Source organism: Tribolium madens, unplaced genomic scaffold (assembly GCF_015345945.1).
Source record: "Tribolium madens isolate multiple individuals breed KSU strain unplaced genomic scaffold, Tmad_KSU_1.1 Scaffold_96;HRSCAF=242;Tcas5.2_LG5, whole genome shotgun sequence".
Classification (NCBI taxonomy): Eukaryota; Metazoa; Arthropoda; class Insecta; order Coleoptera; family Tenebrionidae; genus Tribolium; species Tribolium madens.
Genome location: NW_025401068.1, coordinates 11,548,355 through 11,576,218, shown reverse-complemented (window position 1 = coordinate 11,576,218; position 27,864 = coordinate 11,548,355). Strand labels below are relative to the sequence as shown.

The 27,864-nt window shown below is 31.3% G+C and overlaps 2 protein-coding genes across 7 annotated transcripts in view; one reads left to right on the top strand and one right to left on the bottom strand.

Moving 5' to 3' along the window:
* The window catches only part of LOC123012425 (NPC intracellular cholesterol transporter 2 homolog a), a 328,174-nt gene that overhangs the window by 40,227 nt on the left and 260,083 nt on the right, over nt 1–27,864 (bottom strand). For 4 of the 6 annotated variants that reach the window (XM_044410328.1, XM_044410331.1, XM_044410330.1 and 1 more), the window contains one exon: nt 12,803–12,841. The exons of the other annotated variants lie outside the window; for them this stretch is intronic. In XM_044410328.1, coding sequence (XP_044266263.1) covers nt 12,806–12,841 — 36 coding nt within the window. In that variant the 3' untranslated portion in view covers nt 12,803–12,805. The remainder of the gene's footprint in view (nt 1–12,802; nt 12,842–27,864) is intronic. 6 annotated transcript variants of the gene reach the window in all.
* On the top strand, nt 19,162–20,298 carry LOC123012420 (fructose-1,6-bisphosphatase 1-like). The gene has a single exon (XM_044410316.1). The coding sequence runs from the start codon at nt 19,223–19,225 to the stop codon at nt 20,237–20,239; it is 1,017 nt and encodes a 338-aa protein (XP_044266251.1). The 5' UTR covers nt 19,162–19,222; the 3' UTR covers nt 20,240–20,298.

Sequence of the window (27,864 nt, the reverse complement as noted above, 5' to 3'; positions counted from 1 at the left end):
CTAACATAAGTTTAAAAACTACGAAATTACTTCAATATTGACGTTTTTTGTCTTGTTTTAAGTGATTTATTTCTTTTTTGACTAAAAACTTAATTATGTTGCCAAATCTTGCCAAAACAATTATTAATAAATAAATGGAGGTTATTTTATTTGTATAGCTTGTTTCAACCAAAAAAAGTTTCGTCAAAATTAGATTATAAATTATCAAATTCTTCGAAATTGATGTTATTTTAACCTGTTTTGAGACATTTTAGATTGCATTGAAATTGGCGTTACTTAAGTTATATTACAGTATAACAAACATTATTATCAGAATGTTTTTTGTAGATTCAAAATTAGTTGTTGTAAATAAGACAAATAAACCCAAACTTTCCAAAAAAAAGAGAGAAGAACAAATTAAATTTTGTATACCAAGAACAAAAGTTTGAAATTTTTATACTTTTAAAGAATAATTTAAATTTAATTTGTGTAATTTTTTAGATAATTGAGGTTAACTAAATCGCTCAAAACTGCCTAAAATAATTACACTCTGGAAATTTTTAGACCTATTTTGACAAAAAAAAATGCAAAAACGGTGTAAAAATCAAAATTAAAATAATATCAATTTTATTACATGTTTAGTAATTTTTAAGCTTATTCTGATTAAATTTTGGTCAAAAAAAACAAAACAAGCTTTAATAACGTCATTCGAAGTAATTTGATAATTTTCAAACATATTTGACGAAATTTGGCAATGAATTTCTCAGTCAAAAATAAACTAAAATACCCGCCAACTCAATAAAATGTGGAAATTTTTAAGAATATTTTGACAAAATTAAGAAAAAAAAAACAAAAAACGTCATTTTCTTAATAATTTCGTAGTATTTAAACCTCAATATTTCGGTGAAATATTAGATAATAAGTGAGTTACGCGCATTAAAACTGAGCTCAAAAATAACGTCAATTTCGACGTAATTGATGATTTTAATCCTTATTTCTGAATGCTTCACGTCAAACTTTAACTTCAAAAAATCATATCTCGAAAACTACTCGGTATATTATTTTAAAAAGTTTTTTGTTTATTCTAATTAGAACAAAGAAGGTGCAATTGACCATTTTTAAGCAAAAAAAGAGTCTTAAAACAAATACTTTTATAAAAATGCAATTTTAAGTAAGATTAACATGCATTTCTCCTATATGGAGCAATGTTTGATTAGCAAACCTTAACTTCGAAAATCATATCTTGAAAACTAGTTGGCATATTCTTTTAAAAATTTGGATTCTAACTAATAAAAAGATGCCCTACACGATGGTGATGAAGAAAAAAAAAATACTGGTAGGGTTTTTCTTAGATTACTTTGATTTACTTCGAACTTTTTCAAACACTGTTCGAAGAAAAGTTGGCCAATATTCAATTTCAAATTGCATATCATTCTAAAGGGCAGGTCCATCCCTTTAGAATGGTCTTTATTTGAAGGAAATCGGCCTAACAGTTATTGAGTAATGATTTCTTTAAAGTTAGTGTATTTCAAATTCATTTAAATTAGAAAAAAATATTTAGTTCAAAGTGTGTGGACTATTTTAATTTTTTTTTAGAACTTTTGATTTGTCTCACTGAGACGAACAAAATGATATACAGGCTGTATTATGAAAAACGCCCCAAGCCATAACTCCATTATTTTTAAAGTTATGACAATACTTCTTAGAACAAAGTTGAACATTTTTTGTCATCTAACGTTTAGGATAGATGCTAAATTAATGCTATTTTCTGTTTCACCGGAAATCACATCAACTTTATTCTTTTAAATGGAACACCCTGTATATTTTACTACTTTTGGATTCTTTGTTTAATTGTCTTTTAACAAGTTTTAGTACCATGTGCCTAAAACCAACCCTTCGTGAGATATGAGTCAATTAAAAATTTATTAAAGTAGGCAGTGGAAAACAATATATTAAGTAATGTTGACAAATATTATTACTTTGCATTTTCTCTTACTGTTTTTATACTTTTTAATGTTAATCATGGATGATAATGTGTTAACAGACATATTTTGAATAAAATAAAAATTGTGGGAGAGCACTACGCTTTTACACTGGGTGATTTCTGATGAGAGACGTTCCAAATCGTCGAAAATTTAAGCGACTTAAAGAAAATTTGAGGATGTTTTGAGCTTTTAGAAAACCCAAATTAAAACATCTCCAATTTCAAAGAGATCAGAATTAGATAGGTATTGAAGAAAATGCAAGAACATGAATTCAAGAAATTGCAAGTAACGTTGGCTTATCGCACGCAACTGTTCTAATTTGGGTTTTCTAAAAACCCCAAACATCCTCAAATTTTCTTCAGGTCGACGAATTGGAACTTCTCTTATTGGAAACCGCCCAGTGTAAAGGCGTTGTGGTCTCCAACTATTTTTATTCCTTTCAAAATATTCTTGAATCATGTCTGTTAACACATTATCACCAGAACACCAAAAAGTATAAAAATAATAAGAGAAAATGCAAAGTAATAATATTTGTCAACATTACTTAATATTATTGTTTTTCACTGCCCACTTTAATAAATTTTTAATTGACTCATATCTCACGAACGGTTGGTTTTAGGCACATGGTACTAAAACTTGTTAAAAGACAATTAAACAAAGAATCCAAAAGTGGTAAAATATACAGGGTGTTCCATAAAAAAAATAAAGTTGATGTCATTTCCGGTGAAACAGAAAACAGCATTAATTTAGCATCTATCCCAAACGATAGATGACAAAAAATGTTCAACTTTGTTCTAAGAAGTATTGTCATAACTTTAAAAATAATGGAGTTATGGCTTGGGGCGTTTTTCATAATACAGCCTGTATAATTAGTCAAGTTGTCACATCATGACTTTTTTTGGTCATCCTGTGTAATTTGTCTTACCCAAACTACATAGTTCAAAACAAAATAAAAAAAAACTGAGACACGAAAAATGCAATACTTATTGGTAGTTACTAGTTTAACTTTAAAACCAACTCAACTTTAACCAAAAACTTATGGTAATTTTTTCACTTGAAATGAGTTAGTTTTGTGAAAATGCAAGCAGGGCTGCAGTTTTTGTTGCCTCAATTTTTAAAACAATATTGCTTAAAAATACGAGACTTTCCGAAATAACTGTAATTCCTCGCAACTCATCGTTTGTAAAAATCGTCGCTAATTACGTCCGCGTTCCGCCATCATCCCGAGCACATGTCGCGATTGTGAATTTCCCTTAAAAATCGTCCCATAGCTAATTACGCCTCCAATTGGCTCGCTAATGAGCCTTAATATGCATTTAATAGCAGCTCGGATGTGCGCTAGCACATGTAGAGAATGCTTTATTCGCGCCAAAAAACAAAAACTCCCATCTTGAACACGACGCGACATCAGATGTTGGATGTAAACATGACGAGTGAATTTGTAAGTGATTATGTAAAGCCTGAGGCGGGCGTTTGGGCGCCGCCGCCGTCAGATGGCGACGCTATGCCAAAACCCAGCAAAAATTCAATGAGGTGACAGACGCTAATTGGGTAATTACCTAATTTCATCGGCGGTAAATTGCTCGGTTTGTTGATGGAAGTACCGTAATAATCCGTTCAATTATAGATAACAATCGGGGGCTTTTCTTACAGAGACGATTGTTGACATTAGATACGAAGATTCGGAATGATTGAGTTTTTAGGTGCGGTTTAGGAAACTCGTAACGGGAATTACGGTCAAGAAATTTAAAAATACAGCCCGTTTTTTTTTTTTTAATAAATTATAAGAGAAATCGAATGCGGTATCATAATAACTGTAGCGTGACGGTGATAACATCGGACCTGATAAGAATTACCACAAACAAATTGAGCAAGCACATGCTATGACAAGCTACAAAAAGGCGAAAACAAAACCAAATTACAAGCTACGAACAAAGCCTAACATGGAAATTAAAACAAATTCAGATTATTCAAATTATTATCAAATTCATTTTTCAAGTTCAATCTTCATATTCAAATATTACTTAATTAAAGTCTGATTTTTAGATTATTATCTTCGGATACAGAATTGCAGTTTTACTTATTTAAATAAATTATTAGATGTGAAAGTATAATTTAACAATTGCATTTTTCTGACCATTGTACAACTAAGTTTACTAAGAAAAGAGTTAATTAGTCCATATTTTTAAATCACACTGTAAACACACAAATCGTAAATTTTATTGATTGAAAAAAAATCTATAGAACGCCAGAAGTCGCGTCCCAGACAAAAATTTCAAGTACGATGAGATACCAGAAACATGGAAAAAATGTTTAAAAAAGTCAATCTGTCAAAAAATTGACATTTGACATTTTTTTATATCTATTTAATGATACTGATTTAGTAATGGTACAAAAATTTTGCCAATAAAAGCCACAAATAACGTTAAACATAGTTACAATTTAGGATGCAGCTTCTTTGTTTCCTCTTCTAATAGACTGCAAAAAAAGCTTGAAAATTATTATTCCAACGAAATAAATAGAGTCAAAGTGGAAAATTTAAACTCTCATAACTTCGAAATTTTTTTTTTAACATTTTTTCCATGTTCCTGGTATCTTAATATGGCATTTTTTCTGGGGCGCGAGTTCTGGCGCAGCCTGTATCAAAAATCTACACAGAATTGTTATTTGTTGTGAAATTTTATTATTTTTTTAACTCTTTTATAAGCAAACTGAACGAAAAACGAGGTCTACGTAGTTGTTTGTTATAGAAATGTATGAATTGGTGAAAAAAAAAATGAATGAGCTACTTTTTGTGATTCTTGAGGTTGTTTTGATTTGTTTCCAGAGTGAGTATACAGTATGTAAAAGAAATACGTACATTAGCCGGTAGTATACAATTCGTCAAGAATTCGTTTTATACAGTTTAAAAATCGAAGTCTTAATTTAATAGATCAAGATTTTTAAACTATAAAACTTGCATTGTCTTCAAAATTTTTTGTAACATTAATTTTGGATCAGAAATTTTGCTAATTTGTCAAAATAATGTCAAAATTTACAAGATGCTAAGATAAAAGTATTTTATGTATTTGTAGAATAAGTTGTGATTGACGACGTATTTTATATGTATAAGAGCGTATTAGTTAGTGTTAGAAAAACATTCTTTTTCACTTTTGCACAATTTTTTTTACAATAATATTACTAGAAAATTAAGTTTGATTAGCGAATTAAAAAACTGTTGTTAAATGGGCAAATTTGAAAAAAAAAATCAGAAATCAAAAATCTTCTCATGACTTTAGTTTTAATGTTAAGAGAAATATGAGAATTTGATTTAATTTATAAAAAATTTAACAATTTTTTTTAAATGTAAAATTTGGAGTTACCTAGTAGCCAAAACTTTTCAGTTTAAAAATTTGGTAATGTTTTTGGCACAACTTATTTATTTTTTTCTAAAATACCACAATAAAAATGACATCGTATGTGACTTTTTTCGTTTTTTTTTCCATTATACTTATTGTACATATAAAAGCGGTCTTTCTAACAATTAAATTTATAAAATTCCACAAGAATTTTGCAGTCTGGTTATATCAAAAACGATTTTTATTTGCACATGTCGCAAAAGTGACCACTTTTATGACTAAATGTTACAAGTAAAAGTTTTATGAAGTAAAAATTCTATTTTTGCACCCAAGCGTTTCTACTTTTACCATGACATTTACCAATGTTGACTCTTTCGCTTTCAGCAATTTCTACAGAAGTACATAATAAGCTTATTTCGAAATTTTGCACTACTAACTGCACTAGTCACCCACAAATTAAATTAATAAACATTTTCGAAAATCTCAACACAAATTCCGATACTAAAGCGTTGTAATGATTTCATTACTTGCAAAGCGTGCTGATACTCTATACTATAAAAAATAGTCTCAAATGATTTTTTTTTGTGTTATTTTCCTGCCATTTTCTACCAAATCCACTTCTCTCGAATTGCTAATAAATTTGTCAGTATTCGTAATTGGTCCGTTCCCTCGTATATGCAGCCGTCAAAAGCAAGAACCACGCCAACTGCGACGAGAGAAAGTTGTTGATTGTGACCCGAAACTTTCCACGCTATTGTGGCCATTTCACTGTGTTTTGATAGCTTTGCGATAAAACTGCTCTATTATAAATGCGTGTGGAGTGACCCTTCGTCCCTTTTCCTCCACCATGACACAAAAATGCCCAATTACCTTCGCGGAAGAGCACTAATTAATCAAATCGATGTATGTCAGATCGGGTGCGTATGGCGGATGCGTATCGCCGGTATCTTGATGTGTCTATTAGCACTGCGATGCTATCTCCCCTAATGAATGGCCGGTCGGAGAACAAATAAAACAAGAAAAAAACTATGCAAAAACGAGAAGAGAGGAAAAAAAACGTTCATCAGCGTGCGTGTACACACGGAAATAAATATCCCACGTGTGTAAGAACAAAACGATCGCTCCTCCATTGTTCTTGCAAAGACAAAAGAAGGCAGGCTGTAGTAGAGCCGGATTGGTTGGGGATTCGTATCGATTGTAGCGTTGGCCGGGCATCCGGTCGGCGCCCAATGAGCTAAAACAAGAGCCAGCGTCGCGGCGCACACATCCGTCACGACGCCGGAGCCACGAGCAAAAAATTACACTCTTATTTGGGCGGCCGTGCATGGCGGCGGGGATATGTAGCATTTGTTTCGAAAATCTATTTGGCGAATCTACAGGATGCGCCAGAACTCGCGCCCCAGAGAAAAATGCCATATAAGGTGAGATACCAGGAACATGAAAAAAATGTTTAAAAAAAATTATCTATAAAAATTTCGAAGTTATGAGGGTTTAAATTTTGCACTTTAACTCTATTTATTTCTGTTGGAAAAATAATTTTTCAAGTTTTTTTGTTATAGGCTATTAAAAGAGGAAACAAGGAAGCTATATCCTTAATTGTAACTCTGTTCAATGTTATTTGTGTCTTCTATTGGCAAAATTTTTGTACCTTTACTAAGTAATTGTAAAAAAACATATACAAGATCATCAGTATCATTAAATAGACATAAAAAAATGTCAAATGCCAAAAAATAAATGTCAATTTTTTTTTCTGGGGCGCGAGTTGTGGCGCACCCTGTATAGAAGCAGGTCCAAGAAAAAACAAGCTATTTCGCTGTATTTTTTGATATTTTTTTTCATTTAGACTACTTTCTTCTTCTTTCTAGTTTTGGTTTTGGCTTTTTAGAACCTTTCTTCGTTCGTTTTTGTTGAATAGTTTCTTTCTCCTCTTTTTTCTACCTTTGTTTTCTCAAACCGAATCTTGGGCTTGTTTCGGCTGAAAAAGGTGCCAAGTCACTGCCCCAATGAGGTGGTTGATAGCTCAATCCTCCCCCACCGTCGCAATCCCCGTTTTTGTGCAAATAGAGCGATTTGTGTGTGTAATCCAAATTATTTCCAGCACGACTTTTTTCTTTCAATCTTCTTAAACGGATGAGAACTCGGCCCGATCCGTCACACTCGCTTTACGTATCCATTATTGTACGCGATCTCATATTCCATCGTTGAAAAAAATACAAGGTTAGACGATTATGATTACAATAAACTTTATGGATCGTTATATTGCGTTTTTGTTGACGTTTCTCGCATTCCTTTCGAAAATATGCAATCAGCGATTGTGGGAAAGGGATTTGATGCGGGGCACGCCACTGGACTTGGTTATGGCCCATCATTAGGAAAACTGTACTTTGAAATTTTTAGCCAATTTCAGGTGAGTGAATGTTACCGGCGATATATTAAATTTTCCAGAAACCAATTAAGCTTCTTGCTTATTATTGCGTCAGAGCAATGATGAATTATGTTTTTACAATCACAATTTAATTAAGAAAATTGACGGACAACGAAATTATTAATTAAATCTTGACGCACTATTGGACAAAAAACGTGTCATTGACGAAATGAGAGAAAATTATTGAGAAGAGTTTCAATTTGACAATCTGTACTTTTATTAAACAGATAAATAAAAAAAATAAAAACAAAACAGTTTACAGTTAATAAAAAAATGTTTCAAACATTTGTTAATTTATTTTCAAAAAATGCCATTTGAATCACAAAAGAAACAAAATTTTGCGTCAGATACTTCTGCTTTTCATAATGTTGTTAGTAGTAAAAGTGATAGTTTCAGCTGAGCCACATTTTAGTACTCCGAATAAAATATTATTTTCTCTGCAAAGGCATTCAGATCGAAAGTAAAAAGCATGACTATAATTAGCAAGTAAAAAAACAAAATAATCAAGTAATGAAATCATAACAACGCTTATTAACAGACATCACGCGTCGGTATCGGAATTTGTGTTGAGATTTTCTAGAGTGTTTATTATTTTAACTAGTGCAGTTAGTAGTGAATCTCTAGAAATTGCTGACGCAGCGAAAAAAAACAGTGTGAAATGTCAATAATGATAAAAAACCGCTTAGGCTCAAAAATAGAATTTTTACTCTATAGCTGAAAGGTTTAACTAGTGCAGTTAGTAGTACAAATGTCGAATGCTGTACATCTCTAGAAATTGCTGAAACAGCGAAAAAAAAAGTGAAATGTCAATAATGGTACAAGTAAAAACGCTTAGGCGCAAAAATAGAATTTTTGACTCTATGGCTCAAAGATAAAACTTTTTCTTGTGACATTTAGTTATAAAAGTGGTATGTTGCTTTTGTGACATTTGCCAATAAAAATTATTTTATACAAGGTGTTCGTTTTTCGAACTCTACCATGATTAGTTATTATAAGAGATACAAGGTCGGTTAAATTAGGGCAAAGTTGCACATTTTTATCCTGAATAATAATCGAAAAAAAAATTTCATGTGTCATTTTTAGTTTTTGAATTATTGAGAAAAAACGGAAATTTGTTTTCTTAATTTTGTCAGCATGTAAAATTTTATCATATCATGTGATACATCGTTGTAATCAGAAACAAACAGACTTTTTAAAAATACAAAAATCAAATATGGCGTCCATAAGTAAATCCAAAGTTGAGTGTTGTAACTCTGATATCAAGAGTGCCTTGGAAAATACGATGACAGATTTAGATTCCTTGTAAGAACGTCCTAGTTAAAAACGTCTAGGTCTTTGAGTTTTTGCTTCAAAAAATAAATACAAAAATTACAAATTCCAATTTTTTTCAATAATTCAAAAACTAAAAATGACACTTTAATTTTTCTTTCAGATAATTGTTCAGCATAAAAATGCGCAACTTTGCCCTAATTTAACCGACCTCGTATCTCTTACAATAACTGAGATCCCCAAGGTAGTGCCCGAAAAACGAACACTCTGTATAAAACTTTTATTTGTGACATTTAGTTATAAAATTAAAAAATATGTAAAAACACCAATTTTTATTTTAAAATTAAATTTTCGGGGTTTTGTAGAAACAATAGCAAAAGGTCAAAAAATGACTAGTATGGTGTCTCTTAAACGGCTTCTAAAAAATTTTTAAAACAGCAACAACAAAATCAGTTTTTTCCCCAAAAAATAATTCAAATTGAAACATTTTTTGTTTGATTTTTGTCTTTTAAGTCTCTCTAACAATATTCAGTTTTTTAAGCACCACTTGATTTTTTTCCTGATTCCACAAGTTTTTTCTATTTTACCCAATTTTTTAAAAATTCTCTGACGCCCCTACTAAACTGTAGCAGAGACATACCGCGCCATAGGATTTTTTAGACGTACAAATTTTACAAAAAAATATATTTTTTTTTAAATTGTTAAGTTTAAAATCAGTTTTTTTCAATTGAAACATTTTTGTTAGTTTTTAGTTTTTGTCTTGCTTTTTCTCTTTAATATTATCAGTTTTTTTGGGCATTATTTGATTTATCTTTTCCCGATTCTGCGTTTTTTCCTTCTGTTTTTCTTTTTTGGGCACCACTTGATTTGTTTTCTCACAATAAATTCTGAGTTTCTTTTAATTTTACTCAAAATTTATTGTAGGTATTTAATTTATTACAAAACTTTGTGCCTTCTTCTTTTCCCAGTCTGTGAAGAGTATCAATCAGTGGCGTATTTCACAAAAAAATGTTTTTTTATTTAGAATTGTTAAAGACCGGAAACAGTAAAAACCCAAGTACGTGTGTCAGAAAAGAGTCAAATCAGTTGTTGTTGCATCTTTCGCTTTGGATCGACAATCATATCAGTGTAAAATTCTGCGGTCCCGGTGCGTGTCATCACAAGGGGGAAGCTTCAACAGGTTCTTTCTTTGAATCGAAAATTCTCGATAGATAACAATCAAAATTGAATAGAAATTTACATTAGAAGGGTTTTGTTTCCGCACACAATGTAGCGATGTCAGCGCAATCGATACTCGCGAATATACGCGACAAAAGACATCGACAATGGCCCGTGTCATTCGCAGGACCAAACAAGCGCCATTGTTACACATTACACACCACCATCGCAGGAAAATACGACTCCGTTGCAGAAATCTTGTTGTTCTTTTCGGCGCGGTGCGCCGCCACCGACACTGAGATAAGTTTGATACGCGTGCCGCCAATGCCAATCATATCGACTATATATAGAACTTATCAACTGAAACGTGTGCGTCGATGCCCTAGCGCCTTCCGCTGATCACGTTGGCAAGCGTGTGACACACACTGTTGGCACCACTGGCCTATTAAAACAATCACCTTCACAAAAAATCGAAATCTCATGTGATACTGTAATTTGTTTAAGTTGGACAAACTGTTTGAACAATACCTAAAACTTTTCAATGATGTTTTAATTAACAATTTTTTGCTTCACAAAAAAAACTTTCTCTTACGAGATATACTTTCGCAAATTCTACTAACTGCACCAATATTATAGGATGTTCCGACTAAACCCCACATTAGAAGTATTGGGAGTTCTAACAATAATATTTATCTATAGCCATAATCGGTTAGGTTCTACTCGATGAAAATATTTTCAAGATGGCGGCACTTCCTGTTACACCGGAAGTAGATATCAACTTTGTTATTTTAAATAAAAAGTTATGTTTTTATGCGTTTTTGAATTACTCAAGTGATTTTGAGAGAGTTTTCATTAGCTTTCCCTAGGTTTTCGAAATATTTAGACCTTTTTAAAATTTGAATCTTCTTATTCAAAAATCGATAACTCTACCATTTTATATTATGTTGAAATCGTATTTAGGTATACGATAAAGGTTAGATTCATAATTGGAAAAACAATTAACAAACCGCCAAAATGTAAGGTTACGTTTAGGAAACTTTAAATACCCTTAACTCCCTTTTTCTAAATGAAACACCACAACTTTTTCTTCAATAAATGGAGGAGAATTTAGTTCTTTTGTTGTAAAAAGCCAATCAGTTAGATGTGTCATTTTAGTTGTCAAATGTGTTTAATTTTATCACTAGTTATAAAATATGACATTATTTTATCACTAGTGTTAAAAAGTGTGACATAAAGAAAACAAATAACACTATTTTCATAGCAACGCCACGACCTAGTATAATTTTGGAAAATTATTGAAATCACAGATTTTAAATTCGAATTTGATGCCTATGCTTTTCACAACCAAATTGGAAAAAATCTTGTATAAAACACGATTCAAAATGGCTGTTTTTGCACACGTGTAGTAAAAAACACGCTCATTTTGCAACTTGTTTTTTTTTAATATTTTTTTTAGTAAGTAACATTTTTTTAACTTTTTTATCATTGACGATTTTGGTTAATAAAAACGAATTTAAAACTTTTATTTCTTTAATTTTGTAATTTCTATTGATTATTGTTTTTTTGAATGTATTTTGAAAGAGTTTTTATTTTATGTTTTGATTTCCAAGTGTTACATTTTTCTTTATTTATTAGTTCATGTTATTTACTGATTTGTGTTATTTTATGCTTAACTTTTATATTTTTTATATTTTTTTAACTTTTACACTTTTATACTCCAATTTATGGTTTTAGAGATCCCTGTCTTATGGTTTCATTTATAAAATATGGTTTTATGTTCCAATTTTGTATAACATGTTTTTGTGTTTGTAATTAAATATGTATTTTTAAACTGCGATGAGGTTGCCCCTTTCTAAAAAAATTTGTAACGACACCCATGTTCATTAGCCATAGCTACTTTAGCACAGGGTGTCATAGAAATAAGAAAAAAATAGAATATCAAAGTTATTCAATTTTTTATTAAATAAATTTAATTTGTATTTACGAAAAAAATAACACAATTGTAAAAAAAACTGGTGAGAAATATTTCCATGGTAAACTAAGAGAAAACTACCATGGATAGTAATGAATTTCTTTCATTGTAAAAAAAAGTTAAAATAACTTGGAAATCATTAAATTCAGGTATGGGGAATGTTGATACAGATTGATACAGAATTAAATTCTCTTTCATTTGGTGAAGGAAAAAATTGGGGCCTTCCATTTGAAAAAATTTATTTATAAATACACAAAAAAAAGATCGAACCTTTCTTTTTCATATGCCCAAATACGATTTCACAATATTAAAAAATGGTAGAGTTATCGATTTCTGGAGAGCAAGATGCGAATTAAAATAATTTGAAAAAAGTGTAAATATTTTAAAAACGCTTAAATTAAGTATAGAGAAGTCTGATAAAAACTCTCTCAAAATCACTTGAGTAATCCAAAAACGCAGTAAAAAACATAACTTTCCATTTAATATAACAAAGTTGATACCCATTTCCGGTGTATTTTGCAAATATTTTTATTGAGCAAGTTCTAAACGATTATGACTATTGTCAAAATTTTAGATAAATATTACCACTGTTAGAACTCCCAATACTTACAGCCTGTATACTTTCGCAAATCCTACTAACTGCACCAATATTATAAGAAAACACATTTTTACCCACCTCTTATCCCAAAATTCCTTTTTGGTACAAAACAGCAATCTGAAAAAAAAGAGAAATTGTTACACTGAAATATGAGATATTTCTTGTTTTGGTTGTTTTTTGCAAAGAAACCTAGTCTGGATTCAAAATTTTGGTTTTGGGTAATCCATTTGGCGTATCAGTGCTGAAATTATTCAAACCAATCTAAAAATACTCGTACAAAGTGAAATCACAGTTCCCCCATCTAAAATAAACCTAACCTTCACCCTTTTCAGCAAGCAGGAGCAGTCTTATTCGACCCGTTCACCGCGTTATTTTCTTCCTGCTTTTTGTTATGCAAATCATCTTCGAACCAGTTCGTAGAAACCTCACAATCCAGTATTAAGAAAAAAATCACAATAATTCCCCGTTTAAGTCGTTGTTTTTCCATTTCCCCGCATGACCGAAAAATCTCACAGCTACTAATTATCACCTTCTAAATGATATTGGCTGTGAGAGGCGATGGATGATGAAGGTGAGAGGAGGGAAAAAAAACGATAATGTGAAAATTAAACGTGCGGCGGTCTCCTCGCACCTATATGCCATATGCACAGCATTTAATGGCGTTCCTGAAACGTGCAGCAAGGCAAGAACCCGCCACAGAAAGCCTAGCAATATGCAAAGTCAGCGTTATTAACAAGGTGCAACAAACTAGTCGAGGCGGACAGAGGCGGCTCGTAAACTGCGACACAACGGGAATGTTAATTGTGGTGTAATTACCGATTTCGAGAACGGAGCGGCCCCCTCATGATGCAAAATAAATCTTAGTTAAAAAACTGTAAATATTTGACACACAGGTTTTCTCATTTTTAGACTTTTACAAAAAATCCAAGAAATAAAGAGAAACTAATATATTGTAAAAAAATAAAATTGGGGAAAAAAAACTTTTTAAATTTTCAACACACAAGTTTTCTCATTTTTAGAGACTTTTACAAGAAATCTAAGAAATAAAGAGTAACTAAACGATATTCTAAAATAGATTTAAAACCGTTTTTGGGGCCTGTTTTAGGAAAAAAATTCAAATTAGGTAAATATAAGTCATTGTCCACCAAACTTTAAAATTTCAACATTTTTTGAGACTTTTATATAAAATCTAAGAAATAAAGAGGAATTAAAAAATATTGTAAAATAATTTTAAAACAGTCTTAAGCTTGTTTCAGAAAAAATTTCAAATTAGAAAAAAGAAAGTGGTTGTCCACCAAAGTTTAAATTTTCAAAAGTACATCTTTCTGTTAATTTTGTATTAAAGTGGATAAAGAAACTTGCGTACTTCTTCAAGTTTTTTCTGGTCCCTCACTCTCACTTGCTTCTTTGTTTCATAAGGATAATGCACTAGTTTTCAAGCTCTAAAATTCATTTATTCATTTTATTTGAGAAGTAACAATATCTGTGAAGAAGTTTTAGAGAAGTCGGTTCATCAGGAATTTCCAGAATGTTTCAAAATATTTTTTGTAATTGTTGATAATAATTAACGATTCTGTCTCATTATACTCGTGTCCAACCTCTTCAGCGAGAAAAATACTGGAAACTAGCAGGTTATGTCACCCACATCACGAAAATTAATAAATGTCAAACTCAAAATTACAGTAGACCAGCTATTTTTTAAAATTCTGGGTAAATTGATATTATTTACGTAACCTAGCAACAGATATAATTTTTTAACCACACCCTGAGGTGCCCTTCTGGGATTGGTGGATTTAAGAGTCTAATAACTTTCTTATGCAAGCAAAAATTACTTCTTCGGCTGCACTTTTTGGCGACCTATTGCCCCCGGCATTTGACATTTTTCTCTGGCGCACCCTGTAGTGATAAATCCAAAAATTCACAAAAAATCCAAAACCCTAATAAGAATTTTACGATTCTACTATATTTTATGAAAAAATAAACTTCAATAACAAAATGCCAATAAAAATTCCTGAAATTTAATAATAATTTTGCTCATTACACCAGGTGAACAAAAAAATTTGTTGTGTGTTTTCCACAAATCACGGAATTTGGGGGTATATTGCTGATGGTACCAAATATTCTCTTAATCCATTCGTTCTTTTGATTTCTACTTTTTGGAAATCAATGTAAAGTAACATCCTCTTTCTCCCCTTGATCACAGTTTGGAACACAGCAAGTTTGAATACTTGGCATTTTAAGAATTATAATGTAAAATCTGAAACAATGATACTATTGATACTGTGCTTCTTAAGTTGAAAAAGTAGATCGGTTGTGTGATTAAATATGTCAATAATTGTCACATTTAATTTCACAAAGCGACAAAAAAGTCATGTCGTGACAACTTGACAAGTTTTATATCATTTTGTTCGTCTTAGTAAGTCAAATCAAATGCACTAAAAAAATTTCAAAAAGTCCACACGTTTTGAACAAAATATTTTTTTCTAATTTAAATGAATTTAAAATACTTTAACTTTAAAAAATCATTACTCAATAACTATTAGGCCGATTTCTTTCAAATAAAGACCATTCTAAAGGGATGGCTTTGCCCTTTAGGACGATATAAAGTTTGAAATTTAATATTGGCAAACTTTTCTTGGAACAGTGTTCGAAGAAGTTCGAAGTAAATCGAAATAATCTAAGAAAAACCCTACGAGTAATTTTTTTTTTCATCATTACCATCGTGTAGAGCATCTCTTTATTAGTTGTAATCCAAATTTTCAAAAAAATATACCAAGTAGTTTTCAAGATATGATTTTTTGAAGTTAAGGTTTGCTAATCAAGCATTGCTCCATATAGGAGAAATGCATGTTAATCTTATTTAAAATTGCATTTTTATAAAAGTATTTGTTTTAAGACTCTTCTTTTGCTTAAAAATGGTCAATTGCACCTTCTTTGTTCTAATTAGAATAAACAAAAACTGTTTCTTTACTTAAAACAAACAAAGAGTACCTGCGTACTAATTAAAGCAAATAAAGAGTTTTTTTGTTGTAAAAATGACCACTGATCATTGAGCAAAGAGGATCTAGAAGTTTAAGGCACGAGTCTTAAATATAAGGGCAAATTTTTTTCAAATCAAATCACTTTTCATTCTGATTTCGACTTGTTCACTTTGTTCTAGTTTTCTGAACTTTTTTTGAAAATGTTCTGAGCAAATGCTTTCTCATCACTTTCGAGTGATGTTAAATGCAATAAGTCACCTGATTTATTTTGTTGGTACATTCTACGATTACCTTCAGTTAGCTGGTAGATAGTAGTTGTTGTGATAACAGTTGAACACGAAGCAACTGACTTATTGCATTCAACATCAGTAGAAAGTGATGAAAAAGCATTTGCTGAAAACATTTTCAAAAAAAAGTTCAGAAAGCTAGAACAAATTGAACAAGTTAGAATCCGAATGGAAGCAATTTAATTTGAAAAAGATTTGTTATTATATTTAAAGCTACTGCTTTAAACTGCTAGCAGATTAGCAAACCATAACTAATAAAGATATGCTCTACACGATGGTAATGATGAAAAAAAAAGTTACTCGTAGGGTTTTTCTTAGATTATTTCGATTTACTTCGAACAGTGTTCGAAGAAAAGTTTGCCAATATTCAATCTCAAATTGCATATCATTCTAAAGGGCAAGTCCATCTCTTTAGAATGGACTTTATTTGAAGAAAATCGGCCTAATAGTTATTGAGTAATGATTTTTTAAAGTTAAAGTATTTTAAATTCATTTAAATTAGAAAAAAAAATTAATTAGTTCAAAGTGTGTGGACTTTTTGAAATTTTTTTTTAGTGCATTTGATTTGTCTCACTGAGACGAACAAAATGATATAAAATTTGTCAAGTTGTCACGACATGACTTTTTTTTGTCGCCTTGTGTAATTACAGTTTCTTTTGGTTTGGATTGGATAGACTTTATACTACTGTTAATCAACGAAGACCTCGAATATGGTCAATCAAATTACACACTTTCTGTTAGAAAGTTTCAAGTGGGATGACAGATGTCGTCCAGGAAGTCAAAACTGTAAAAATCGTCCCTCGCGAGTCTTGAAATAACTCGCGGATGATACATTTCGTATCTCTTCGATCTAAATAAGCACCAAACAGTGTGATGAGTTGTTCTGGTTACGGTTAGATTATGGGTAGGTGTGAAACTCCAACCTTCTGCCGATGACTCGGCGTTTGGCACACCATCATCAATTAAAAGTAAGCCGACAGCTGGTCGAAGGACTCTAACACCATCATCGCAGGTGACGTCTCACACATGTCACGATACGCTTCCATTGTTTTTAATTCATTAATTAACGGAGGTGCTGAAGGACCTGGATCGGCCTTCTCGCACTACAGCTCTGGTAGACATCATCGTCAATCACTCGCGCCAGTCGGTAATTACGAAGAGGCGCAGCAGGAGGTGCGAACATCGCACCGTGTGGAAATCGAAAACTACTTGATACCGACGATACAAAACAGGAAAAAAGTGCTTATTGGAACGATCGGACCGGCTAATCGCCGTGACAGACCAAATGCCAGACATCGCAAGAATTCGACTTCTAATGCAGCCGCAAGAAGTTAACAAAAATCAACACGAAAAGAATTTATACTGTAATACTTATTTTTGTAGTAAAAAAATTAAAACCGGTGAATTTTGATTTGTACAGAGTGCGCCAGAACTCGCGCCCCCGAAAAAAATGCCATATAAGGTAAGATACTATAGTGTGTTTTTTTAGAACGAAGTACACATTTACACAATACAATTCTTAGAATTGTGTAAAATTGGTCGCCTATTGTAGAGGGGTAATTTTAAAAACGAAGAAAATTTCAATGTTATTTGTTTTTTGGCATTTTATTATAAATTAGTGTCTACAAATTCAATTAAGAACAACATTCGATTAATCTTACGTTTACTTAAAAATAAACCAAGAACATAAAAAAGGACTCTTAAATTTTCTTTTGGAATACATAATAGCTAAACAACAACCTAATCCTTTGTTACAAATGCAATGAAATCTTGCATTCATTAGAAGTGGTCGAAGGTAATAATCCACAACTTATTCATTTGAATTAGGTACTTACCTAATTAGTAAAAACATCGTTCTCGGTCGAAACATCCTGTTTCTATTCCTACTCAAGAAAAATAAATAAAAAAATAAATTTCGCGTAGATATTATGTATCATTATTTTCTGACCACTACTAACTGGCTTTTCCCTTGAATTTTTTTTTTACAAAAGAACCAGGTTGTTGTTCTGTTCTTATGCTACACCAAAATGCTGAAATCGTACACCAACAAACGACACTTTATCTTAAAATATTATGACATATTTCAAAAATAATGTCAAAGATTAGAGATTTTTAAAAATTATTTGGTAATTATAATTCAATGTAAATAAAGCTTGTCACGTGGTGCAAAATAGAGTAACCTGATTTGCCAATTTTATTCCCTACCTCATGCAACGCTTCGTTCTTAAAAAAAATAAACTATAGGAACATGGAAAAAATCTTAAAAAAATTCGAAGTTATGAGAGTTTAAATTATGCACTCTGATTCTATTTATTTCTGTTGGAAAGATCATTTTTCAAGTTTTTTGCTACAGGCTATTCGAAGAAGAAACAAGGAAGCTGTATCCTAAATTGTAACTCCTTTTAATGATATTTGTGGTTTTTATTGGCACCTTTACCTAAAAAATACAAAAAAAAAAACATACAAGATCATTAGTATTATTAAATAGACATAAAAAAATGTCAAATGTCATAAAATAAATGTCAAAATTTTAAACATTTTTTCCATGTTCCTGGTATCTTAGCTTACTTTAAATTTTTCTCTAGGCGCGAGTTCTGGCACACCTGTATAAAACTACAAGCTTGATGAAGATTATAAGGTTAACCAAGTTTTATCCCACCCTCAAAACAATTTCTTATTAAATTAAAATTGGAAGAAAAATGTTAAATGAAGAACATTTTGTCTAAATTCTAAATTGTGAAAAAGAGGCACATCATACATCGAGCAAACTGCAGACCGTTTTCGCCCTTTTGGGGCTCATCAGTGCAGTGTAGCTCGATGTGTGATGTGGCCTCGGGAGTCTTAAAGCGACTACGCCATTCTCCACACACCGACAGGTGGCGCTCTGCGCTACCACTGTCTCATAAATTCTAAATTGTTTATTTTTGCTTATGTTCTGATGTACAGGGTGAACAAAAAGTTCGGAATCAAGCGTTTTTAATCATTTGTCTTCAGAAACTATAAATTAATAAAAATTAGAGTGTTTTTTGTTTTGTTCTTGTGTTATGTGACAAAAAAAATATTAAACAACCCATAAAACACCAAACTAAATTTCTATATACAAAAAATTATCAAGGTTTCAAACCAAAGTATACAGATTCTAATTTTTTTGACATTGGGTAGATTTTTTATTACTGTCAATCAACGCAGACGACGACAAAAATCCAGATTTCTCGTTTCAAACGTCAAAAATGACTTCGAGTTCGCGTATCGTGGACCCCAGCACTACCACTCTCACAAAATTCATCTTTGCTGAAGAAAATCGCATTTGGCAAGCCACTGGTGAACTCACAAGACTCCTCAACTCGATTCAAATGGCTACGAAGTCAGTCAGTGCTTTAGTTAGGAGAGGCGGAGTGTCACATTTTTTCGCCTCAAATGATAAAAGTAAAGAAACGAAAAAACTACAAACGATAGCTAACGAAGTCTTCATCAACATGCTCACATCGTCGTATTCTGTCGGTGTGATACTCTCACAAGATAATTCAAAGCCTTTGGAAATTGATAGGGACCATAAAGGCAAGTATATTGTTACTATTGACCCTCTGGATGGTTTTTCCAACGCTGATTGTAACATTGCTCTTGGTTCCATTTTCATGGTAATGGATAAAGGCGATGATAATATACCAACAGCTCAAGATGTCTTGTTTGAGGATAATCAAATCACTGCAGCAGGATATGCTTTATACGGAAGTGCCACAACTTTAGTTTTGTCAACGGGAGAAGGAGTTAACACATTTATCCTTGATACAGAAATCGGGGAGTACGTAATGATGGAATATAATTTAAAAATCCCGAAAAAAGGCAACACATATTCCATCAATGAAGGTTATGCTTCCTACTGGGAAGATATAGTGAGGAGTTACGTGCACTCGAAAAAATATCCCTCATCGGGAAAACCCTACACTGGAAGATACGTCGGTTCGATGGTTGCAGATGTCCACAGGACTCTAAGACACGGAGGGATTTTTATGTATCCAGAAACTAAGGAGCATCCTCATGGCAAATTGAGGTTGTTGTACGAATGCAAACCCATGGCTTTTATCGTGGAACAAGCTGGAGGGCTTGCTACAAACGGGTGTGAAAGCATTTTGGAGATCAAACCGACTGAACTGCATGAGAGAACGCCACTTTTTTTGGGCTCAAAAAGCGATGTGCAGGAGTTTCTTGGGCTAGCTTCAAGGCGGAGCTCTAGAAGTCTTCATTGAATTGTTTTGAAGCTTTTAATGTATTGTGTTAAGAATTTTTTTTAAATAAAGTTGCTTCAAATCTATCCAAAGCTAAAAATTTTGATTTCAAAAATTAATTCAAATAAAAAAAATATTTTCAGGAATCTGTTAAACTAGCTTCTGGGTTAAGTTTAAGAAGTCTTCACTAACTTGTTTTGGTACTTTTACTCCTTTTTTCAAATCTACACAAATCCAAAAATTTTTATTTCAAAAATTAATTCAAATAAAAAATGTATTTTCAGAAATTTCTGGGACAAGTTTCTAGGCGGAGTTCTAGGATCTAGGAATTGTTTTGATACTTTTAGTGTGTTGTGTTACGAATTTGGTATAAAGATAAAGTTGTTACAAACTTATCCAAAGCCAAAAATTTTGATTTCAAAAATTAATTCAAATAAAAAAAGGATTTTCAGGCTTTTCTTAAGCTAGTTTATAGGTGAAGTTTTAGAAGTCTTCACTGCCATGTTTTGGTACTTTTACTGTATTTTGTTACAAAGTTGCTTCAAACATATCTTAAAATTTTGATTTCAAAAATTAATTCAAATAAGAAAAAAAATTCAGAAATATCTGAGACAAGCTTCTAGGCGGAGTTCCAGAATCTAGGATACTTTGATACTTTTTGTGTGTTGTGTTACGGATTGGGTAAAAAGATAAAGTTGCTTCAAGCCTATCCAAAGCAAAAAATTTTGATTTCAAAAATTAATTAAAAAAAAAAAGATTTTTTTAACATAGCTTCTAGGTAAAGTTTTAGAAGTCTTTACTGACTTATTTTAGTACTTTTAGTGTATTTTGTTACAAAGTTGCTTCAAACATAACCAAATCCAGAAATTTTGATTTCAAAAATTAATTCAAATAACAAAAAAATTTCAGAAATATCTGCGACATGCTTCTAGGCAGAGTTCTATGAGTCTTTACTAAATTGTTTTGATACGTTTATCCAGAATATAGGATACCTTGATACTTTTTGTGTGTTGTATTACGAATTTGGTAAAAAGATAAGCCTATCCAAAGGAAAAATTTCGATTTCAAAAATTAATTGAAATTCAAAAAAGGATTTTCAGGAATTCCTTAATTTCTAGTTGAAGTTTCAGTAGTCTTCACTGACTTGTTTTGGTGCTTTTTGTGTATTTTGTTACAAAGTTGCTTCAAACATATCCAAATCCAAAAATTTTAATTTCAAAAATTAATTCAAATAACAAAAAAAATTCAGAAATATCTGGGACAAGTTTCTAGGCAGAGTTCTACGAGTCTTTACGAAATTTTTTGATACTTTTAGTGCGTTGTGTTATGAATTCGGTAAAAAATAAATTTGCTTCAAACCAAAGCCACAAATTTTGAGTTTAAAAAATAATTTAAATGTCCAAACATTTCTTGGGCTATCGTCTAGGCGAAGTTCTAAAGACCTTCACTAAAACTTTTATTGTGTGTTGTGGTAGTAAATTAGTAAAAAATAAAGTTCCTTCAAGCCTCTCCAAATGAAAAAAATGATTTTGAAAATTAATTCGAATAAAAAAAATGAGTTTTTGTATTTTTGGTGGCTGTAGTCTTTTTCCTTCCATAATATGAATTATTAACAAATCGTTGGTTTCCAAACCCACTCAACCGTTAAACCACACTTTTGGGTTTTGCCGACTCATCATCAAACACATTTCCAAATGTGCTGTTTTAATATTTTTTTTTTACTTTTCCATAAGTTGAGTAATTTTCTCACGTCCACCTGTGTCGATTACGTTAGATAAGAAGCGGAAATGGTAAAAATTGGGGTTTCCTGTCGCGAATCCCATCAGAATTAAAGAATGTCCAAGTTTATTGAAGCTTGGCAATTATTTTGGTAAAAAATCGGGTCATTAAAACACGAATCTTGACAGCGGAAACAGGAAGTTAATCTGCAACTGCACGTAGATATATCGACCGGTAGCCGAGCGGAACTTCCGGTGGACCGGAAACATAAAAAGAGACCGCAATTGCTCTTCGGCCGGCCGACTCTGCTTTGACAAATAGATACATCACCGTGATTGCCTCCAAGGATTCGAGTGGAGGTCCTGAGCCTTGTCTCCGATCACGCTAATTTATTACAAAGGGAAGAAAAAAACGTGGTTTCTTTCACATGTATCCGATTTTTTCGAAATTTGTTTATTCGCTTCGGATTTATAGTCTCTTGAAGGAAATCAAAATCAATGAGGGCTAAAATAAGAGTCGGGATTCGCTTTCAATCAATATCTCGTCGAGATGCGTCATAAAAACTTTCTCACTTTTCTTAGATAAACTCGTCGTGATAAAGTAATGCAATAACACAATGAGACCACAGATTCCAGGCGATGTTCAAGGTGCCGCTTAGACCTCGGCATGACCTTTGACCGTCACTGCCACCTGCCATCTGATAGAGATATCATTAATGATGATGGCCATTGTATCCTTGTTACAGGACCACGCTCGTATTCTTCGAACGCGCTCTTATCTCACTGCGAGACAGCGAGGACCTTTGCGAAAGCTACAAAGTCTTGACCACGCTTTAAAACACTTCGACACAGCCAAATCGGTAATGCTTCTCGGTAAAACACCTGTCCAACACGCCATATAACACGCGATTTATCTCACCGAAACGAACACTAAAAATCACAAAAATAAAAATAAAACACTAGGGAAACAAGACAATTTTCTGTGCACAACTTTAAGTTCTGTCTAAAAAATGATTAAAAAATTGCATTACTTTACTTTTGAAATAGGAGTCCTGAAAAGTACTACTTTACGGACTATTTTGGTCATATTAGAGCTTATTTTGTTCATTTAACGATTCCAAAAAACATATTTGCTCGAAGTAAACAAAAGGTAATAATTAGAATAAATAAGAAATACATTTAAAAAATCGTTTATTGTAAATTTTGTCTAGTCTTATTTTCAAAACGATAATATTTGAACCGAAATTTGAACCTATATTCGAGTTTTTTAAACAAGTTTTGTTTTTACTAACGATTTTCTCAATAACAATTTATCACACAGAACAATAATCTTTTTTTAAGATAGAAAATTTAATTTTCGTTCCAACAATAACAAACTCAAAGCGGTTTTTGATGGTATCAAGAATCGAGCAAAATTTGGCAATAATCTTTTTTAAGATAGAAAATTTAATTTTGGTCATATTAAAGCTTATTTTGTCCATTTGACGATTTCAAAAAGATATTTGCTCGAAGTAAACAAAAGATAAGTAGAATAAAATATAAACAAAAGGTAATAATAAGAATAAATAAGAAATAAATTTAAAAAATCGTTTATTGTAAATTTTGTCTAGTCTTATTTTCAAAACGAAAATATTTGAACCTATATTCGAGTTTTTTAAACAAGTTTTGTTTTTACTAACGATTTTCTCAATAATAATTTATCACACAGAACAATAATCTTTTTTTAAGATAGAAAATTTAATTTTCGTTCCAACAATAACAAACTCAAAGCGGTTTTTGATGGTATCAAGAATCGAGCAAAATTTGGCAATAATCGAAAAATTTACAAACTTAAAAATTGATTCAAATGCGCTTATAGGAGTCTAACCGTCTAAGAGACTCAGAAAAGTGCATAAAACGCGAGAAATAAATTTTTGCAAAATTTTGTGTTTGTATGAATATTGGACTATCGATTTTCTTTATAACTATCGCAAAAGGTAATCTTCTTTCCAACAATAACAAACACAAAGTGCTATTAATAATAGTTTCGGAGTTATTAGCTGAGTACGAGTATTACACCGACCAAATTTTGACAAAAAACGAAAAAACTGAACACATCGATTTGGGTAATTTAAATGCATCTATAAGAGTCTACGAAACTTAAAATGTGAATAAAACGTTGTAGAAATGTGAGAAATAAATTTTTGAAAATTTTTGTATGCATGAATATATTGCATTAAAACATAAATAAAGATTATCGGCGGCGGTGGTGGCTCAGCGGCATAAGGTCCCGCTTTCCAGCCCCGGGAAAGTCAGCAATTTTTCTCTATTCAAATTCAAATACTAATTCAAATCAGTGTTAAAAGATGGCAGGCGCATAAGAGCGCGAACTTTGAAACACGTGTAACAGTGAAATAGTTATAAGTAAACAAAAGGTAAGTCAAATAAAATATAAGGTAAGTTTTTTCTTATTAATTTTGTCTAATTGAAATTCGAGTACTAATAATGCAAAAAAGGAAATGTAAAAGAGAAGAAATTAAAACATATACCAGGTGAATAAAAAGTATGGAACCAAACGTTTTTTGTTTAAACTATTTATTTTTTTAATAAAATAATGAATATAAAATTCTATAAAAATGTGATGTTTTATCAAGAATAAAATTTTTGATTTGAGTTTATTTTTTTAAATGGCAACCCACTATAAAACCATTTTTCTCATGAAGCTTATGATCTAAGAATTACAACTACCTGCTTTATATTTAAGTTTTTCAAAAAAAATCTTTCACATAAATTGCAATTTTAACAAAAAAAAAATCGCATAACCCAAAAACAAAACAAAATTTCGTTCTCAAAATACGATCACATTTTTTATATTACTTTCTTTTATACTAATTATTATTTTCTGGAAGCAAATGATGTATGGGTAATAGCAAAATGTAAACCAAGCATATTTGTCTCTATCAAACAATTTTTTTGTTTTTTTTGCAAATACATATTGAAAATAGGGTAAATCCGGGAGAGGTGAACCAAATTTTGAAAAACCTGCTGTAAAATTATGATCTTTCTTTTAATTTAAACCACAAATGTTTCTCATTAAGACAACTTATTAACGTAACAAAATAAAAATATTCTTTAAATACATAAAAATTAGCACAGAAATTTGACAGCAAGAGTAAACGAATAGGGGAGTTTTAATTGTTTTTAATTTTAATTTCATATGTAATTTGATGTGTAATGGTAAAGTTTGTAAAGTATTTTAATGTGAAATTGTCTTGACGTAGGGCTGATGAAGGCCAAATTGGCCGAAACCGGTACCTGATAATAAACAATTTGAAATTGGGACCAATAATAATAATAATAATTGGACCAATAATTACCTAATAAAAATTATACAAGTAAAAAATTCTTCGCGACTTATGAGTGATGTGTTTCAGAATATAATCACGAATAGATAATGACAACTTCTCTTTACGTGTTAAGTATGTAAATTAATATTTTTTTCAAGTAAAAAATTAGAGAAGTTTCAATTTAGGTGCTGATTTCTTAATTTGACATTGTCATCTAAATTTGTCATAAAATAAAAAGCAACCAAAACGATAACAATTTGATAACAAACGATCGTAAATTATTTTAAAAGTGGTAAAGTGGAGTGTGTAAGTGTCCCATATAAAAGAATTTTGAGGAAAAACTGTTTTATGTTATATATTAATTTTTTTAACAATTGTATCAAATAATAGTAACATAATAACCATTTCCAGAATAAAGTTGTACTACGTCTACTCATATCTAAGAAATAAACAACAACATTATTAACAACTATATTCTAATGTGTCTCTCCCTCTGGTCGGTCTCTACCGACTTCACCCTATTAAAAGTACAAAAATAAAATTTTACACATTTATGTAATTTTTAATTGCTTTGTTGTACATGGTGTCCACTAGAACTAGATTGAAAATTGTTGTTTCGTTTTCTTTATTGCTGCGGTTGGTCTTATGGTTAAATTCCGGCAACCCTCGTCAGGCATGTAATTCGGACTTTTTTAATAAAAATAACGTCGCCCATAAACCGTTGATGGTAGCAGATTCCATCTGAAGCGCCCTCTTTGTCGGTCCTTTATTGGACGATTTACGATTTGTTGTTCCAACTGGTCCCGAATTAATTCGAGTTATTCGTAAAGATGGCGTTGGGGCTTATTTTCGTCCCGGAGGGAATAAATTCGTGCATTGATAGTTCCAGCATGTCGTACATTCGCAACATACTTAGCATTCATGTATTATTTATTGCACATAAATTCAGAGACGGACCTTTCCGCTGAAGTGCCGTTCAAACTACGCGAACCCCGGCGTGTAATGTGACAACACTAAATCTTGGATATTGCAGATGACCACCTCGAAACCGGCAGTCGTTAACGACGACCCAACACTCTTAAAACACTGATAATACAAGGCGACAAAAAAAAGTCATGTCGTGACAACTTGACAAATTTTATATCATTTTGTAAGACAAATCAAATGCACTGAAAAAAATTTCAAAAAGTCCACACACTTTGAACTAATTAATTTTTTTTCTAATTTAAATGAATTTAAAATACTTTAACTTTAAAAAATCATTACTCAATAACTATTAGGCCGATTTTCTTCAAATAAAGACCATTGTAAAGAGATGGACTTGCCCTTTAGAATGATATGCAATTTGAAATTGAACATTGGCAAACTTTTCTTCGAACAGTGTTCGAAGAAGTTCCAAGTAAATCGAAGTAATCTAAGAAAAACCCTACGAGTAATTTTTTTTCTTCATCACCATCGTGTAGAGCATCTTTTTATTAGTCAGAATCCAAATTTTTAAAATAATATACCGAGTAGTTTTTAAGATATGATTTTTTGAAGTTAAGGTTTGCTATTCAGGTATTGTGCCACATAAGAGAAATGCATGTTAATCTTACTTAAAATTGCATTTTTATAAAAGTATTTGTTTTAAAGCTCTTCTTTTGCTTAAAAATGGTCAATTGCACCTTCTTTGTTCTAATTAGAATAAACAAAAAACTGTTTCTTTACTTAAAACAAACAAAGAGTACCTGCGTACTAATTAAAGCAAATAAAGAGTTTTTTTGTTCTAAAAGTGATCACTGATCATTGAGCAAAAAGGATCTAGAACTTTAAAGCAGTAGCTTTAAAGATAAGGACAAATCTTTTTCAAATTAAATCACTTTCCATTTAGATTCCAACCTGTTCACTTTGTTCTAGCTTTCTGAACTTTTTTTTGAAAATGTTTTCAGCAAATGCTTTTTCATCACTTTCTACTGATGTTGAATGCAATAAGTCAGTTGCTTCGTGTACAACTGTTTTCACAATAACTACTACCTACAACCTAACTGAAGCTAATCGTAGAATGTACCCAGGGCCGTAACTAGGATTTTATTTCGGGGGGGGTTTCTTGTTGGTCCATGAAAATGAAATTAAAGAAGACGGATTAAAAAGCAAAAATCTCTAAGTACACGTTTTTATTTTAAATTGAAATAAGAGATCCTAATTAAACATAAAAAAATACAAATTAACTCACAAAAGTAACAAAAAATAAAATAAATTTTTAATACTTTTTATTGTTACAAATTTAAACAGGAGATGAATATTCATTTTTAAAACAAAAATTTTCTATGAACATATATCGAAAAATGCTACGCAAGGGGTGCGTCTTTTAATATGTTTTTTTTCAATATTTCCGAAATCATTTTAGAAAAAAAATTCAAAATTTGCTACAGATGATAACTTTTATACACCTAAACAAGTACAAAAATAAAATGTTGAAATTTTTAATTAGGTGCTTCCTAAACTAGATGGGATTAGGGTAAAAATTTACTCTAACTATTTTGCCTGTGGTTTCTTGCCACTTTCAGCAACAAAATTTCATAGTTTTTCATAAAAAAGGTCTTTTGTGTTTTTCCGATACAAT

Coding starts and splice junctions, on each gene's coding strand:
- LOC123012420 (XM_044410316.1), top strand. CDS start 19,223: ATGACTTCGAGTTCGCGTATCGTGGACCCCAGCACTACCACTCTCACA.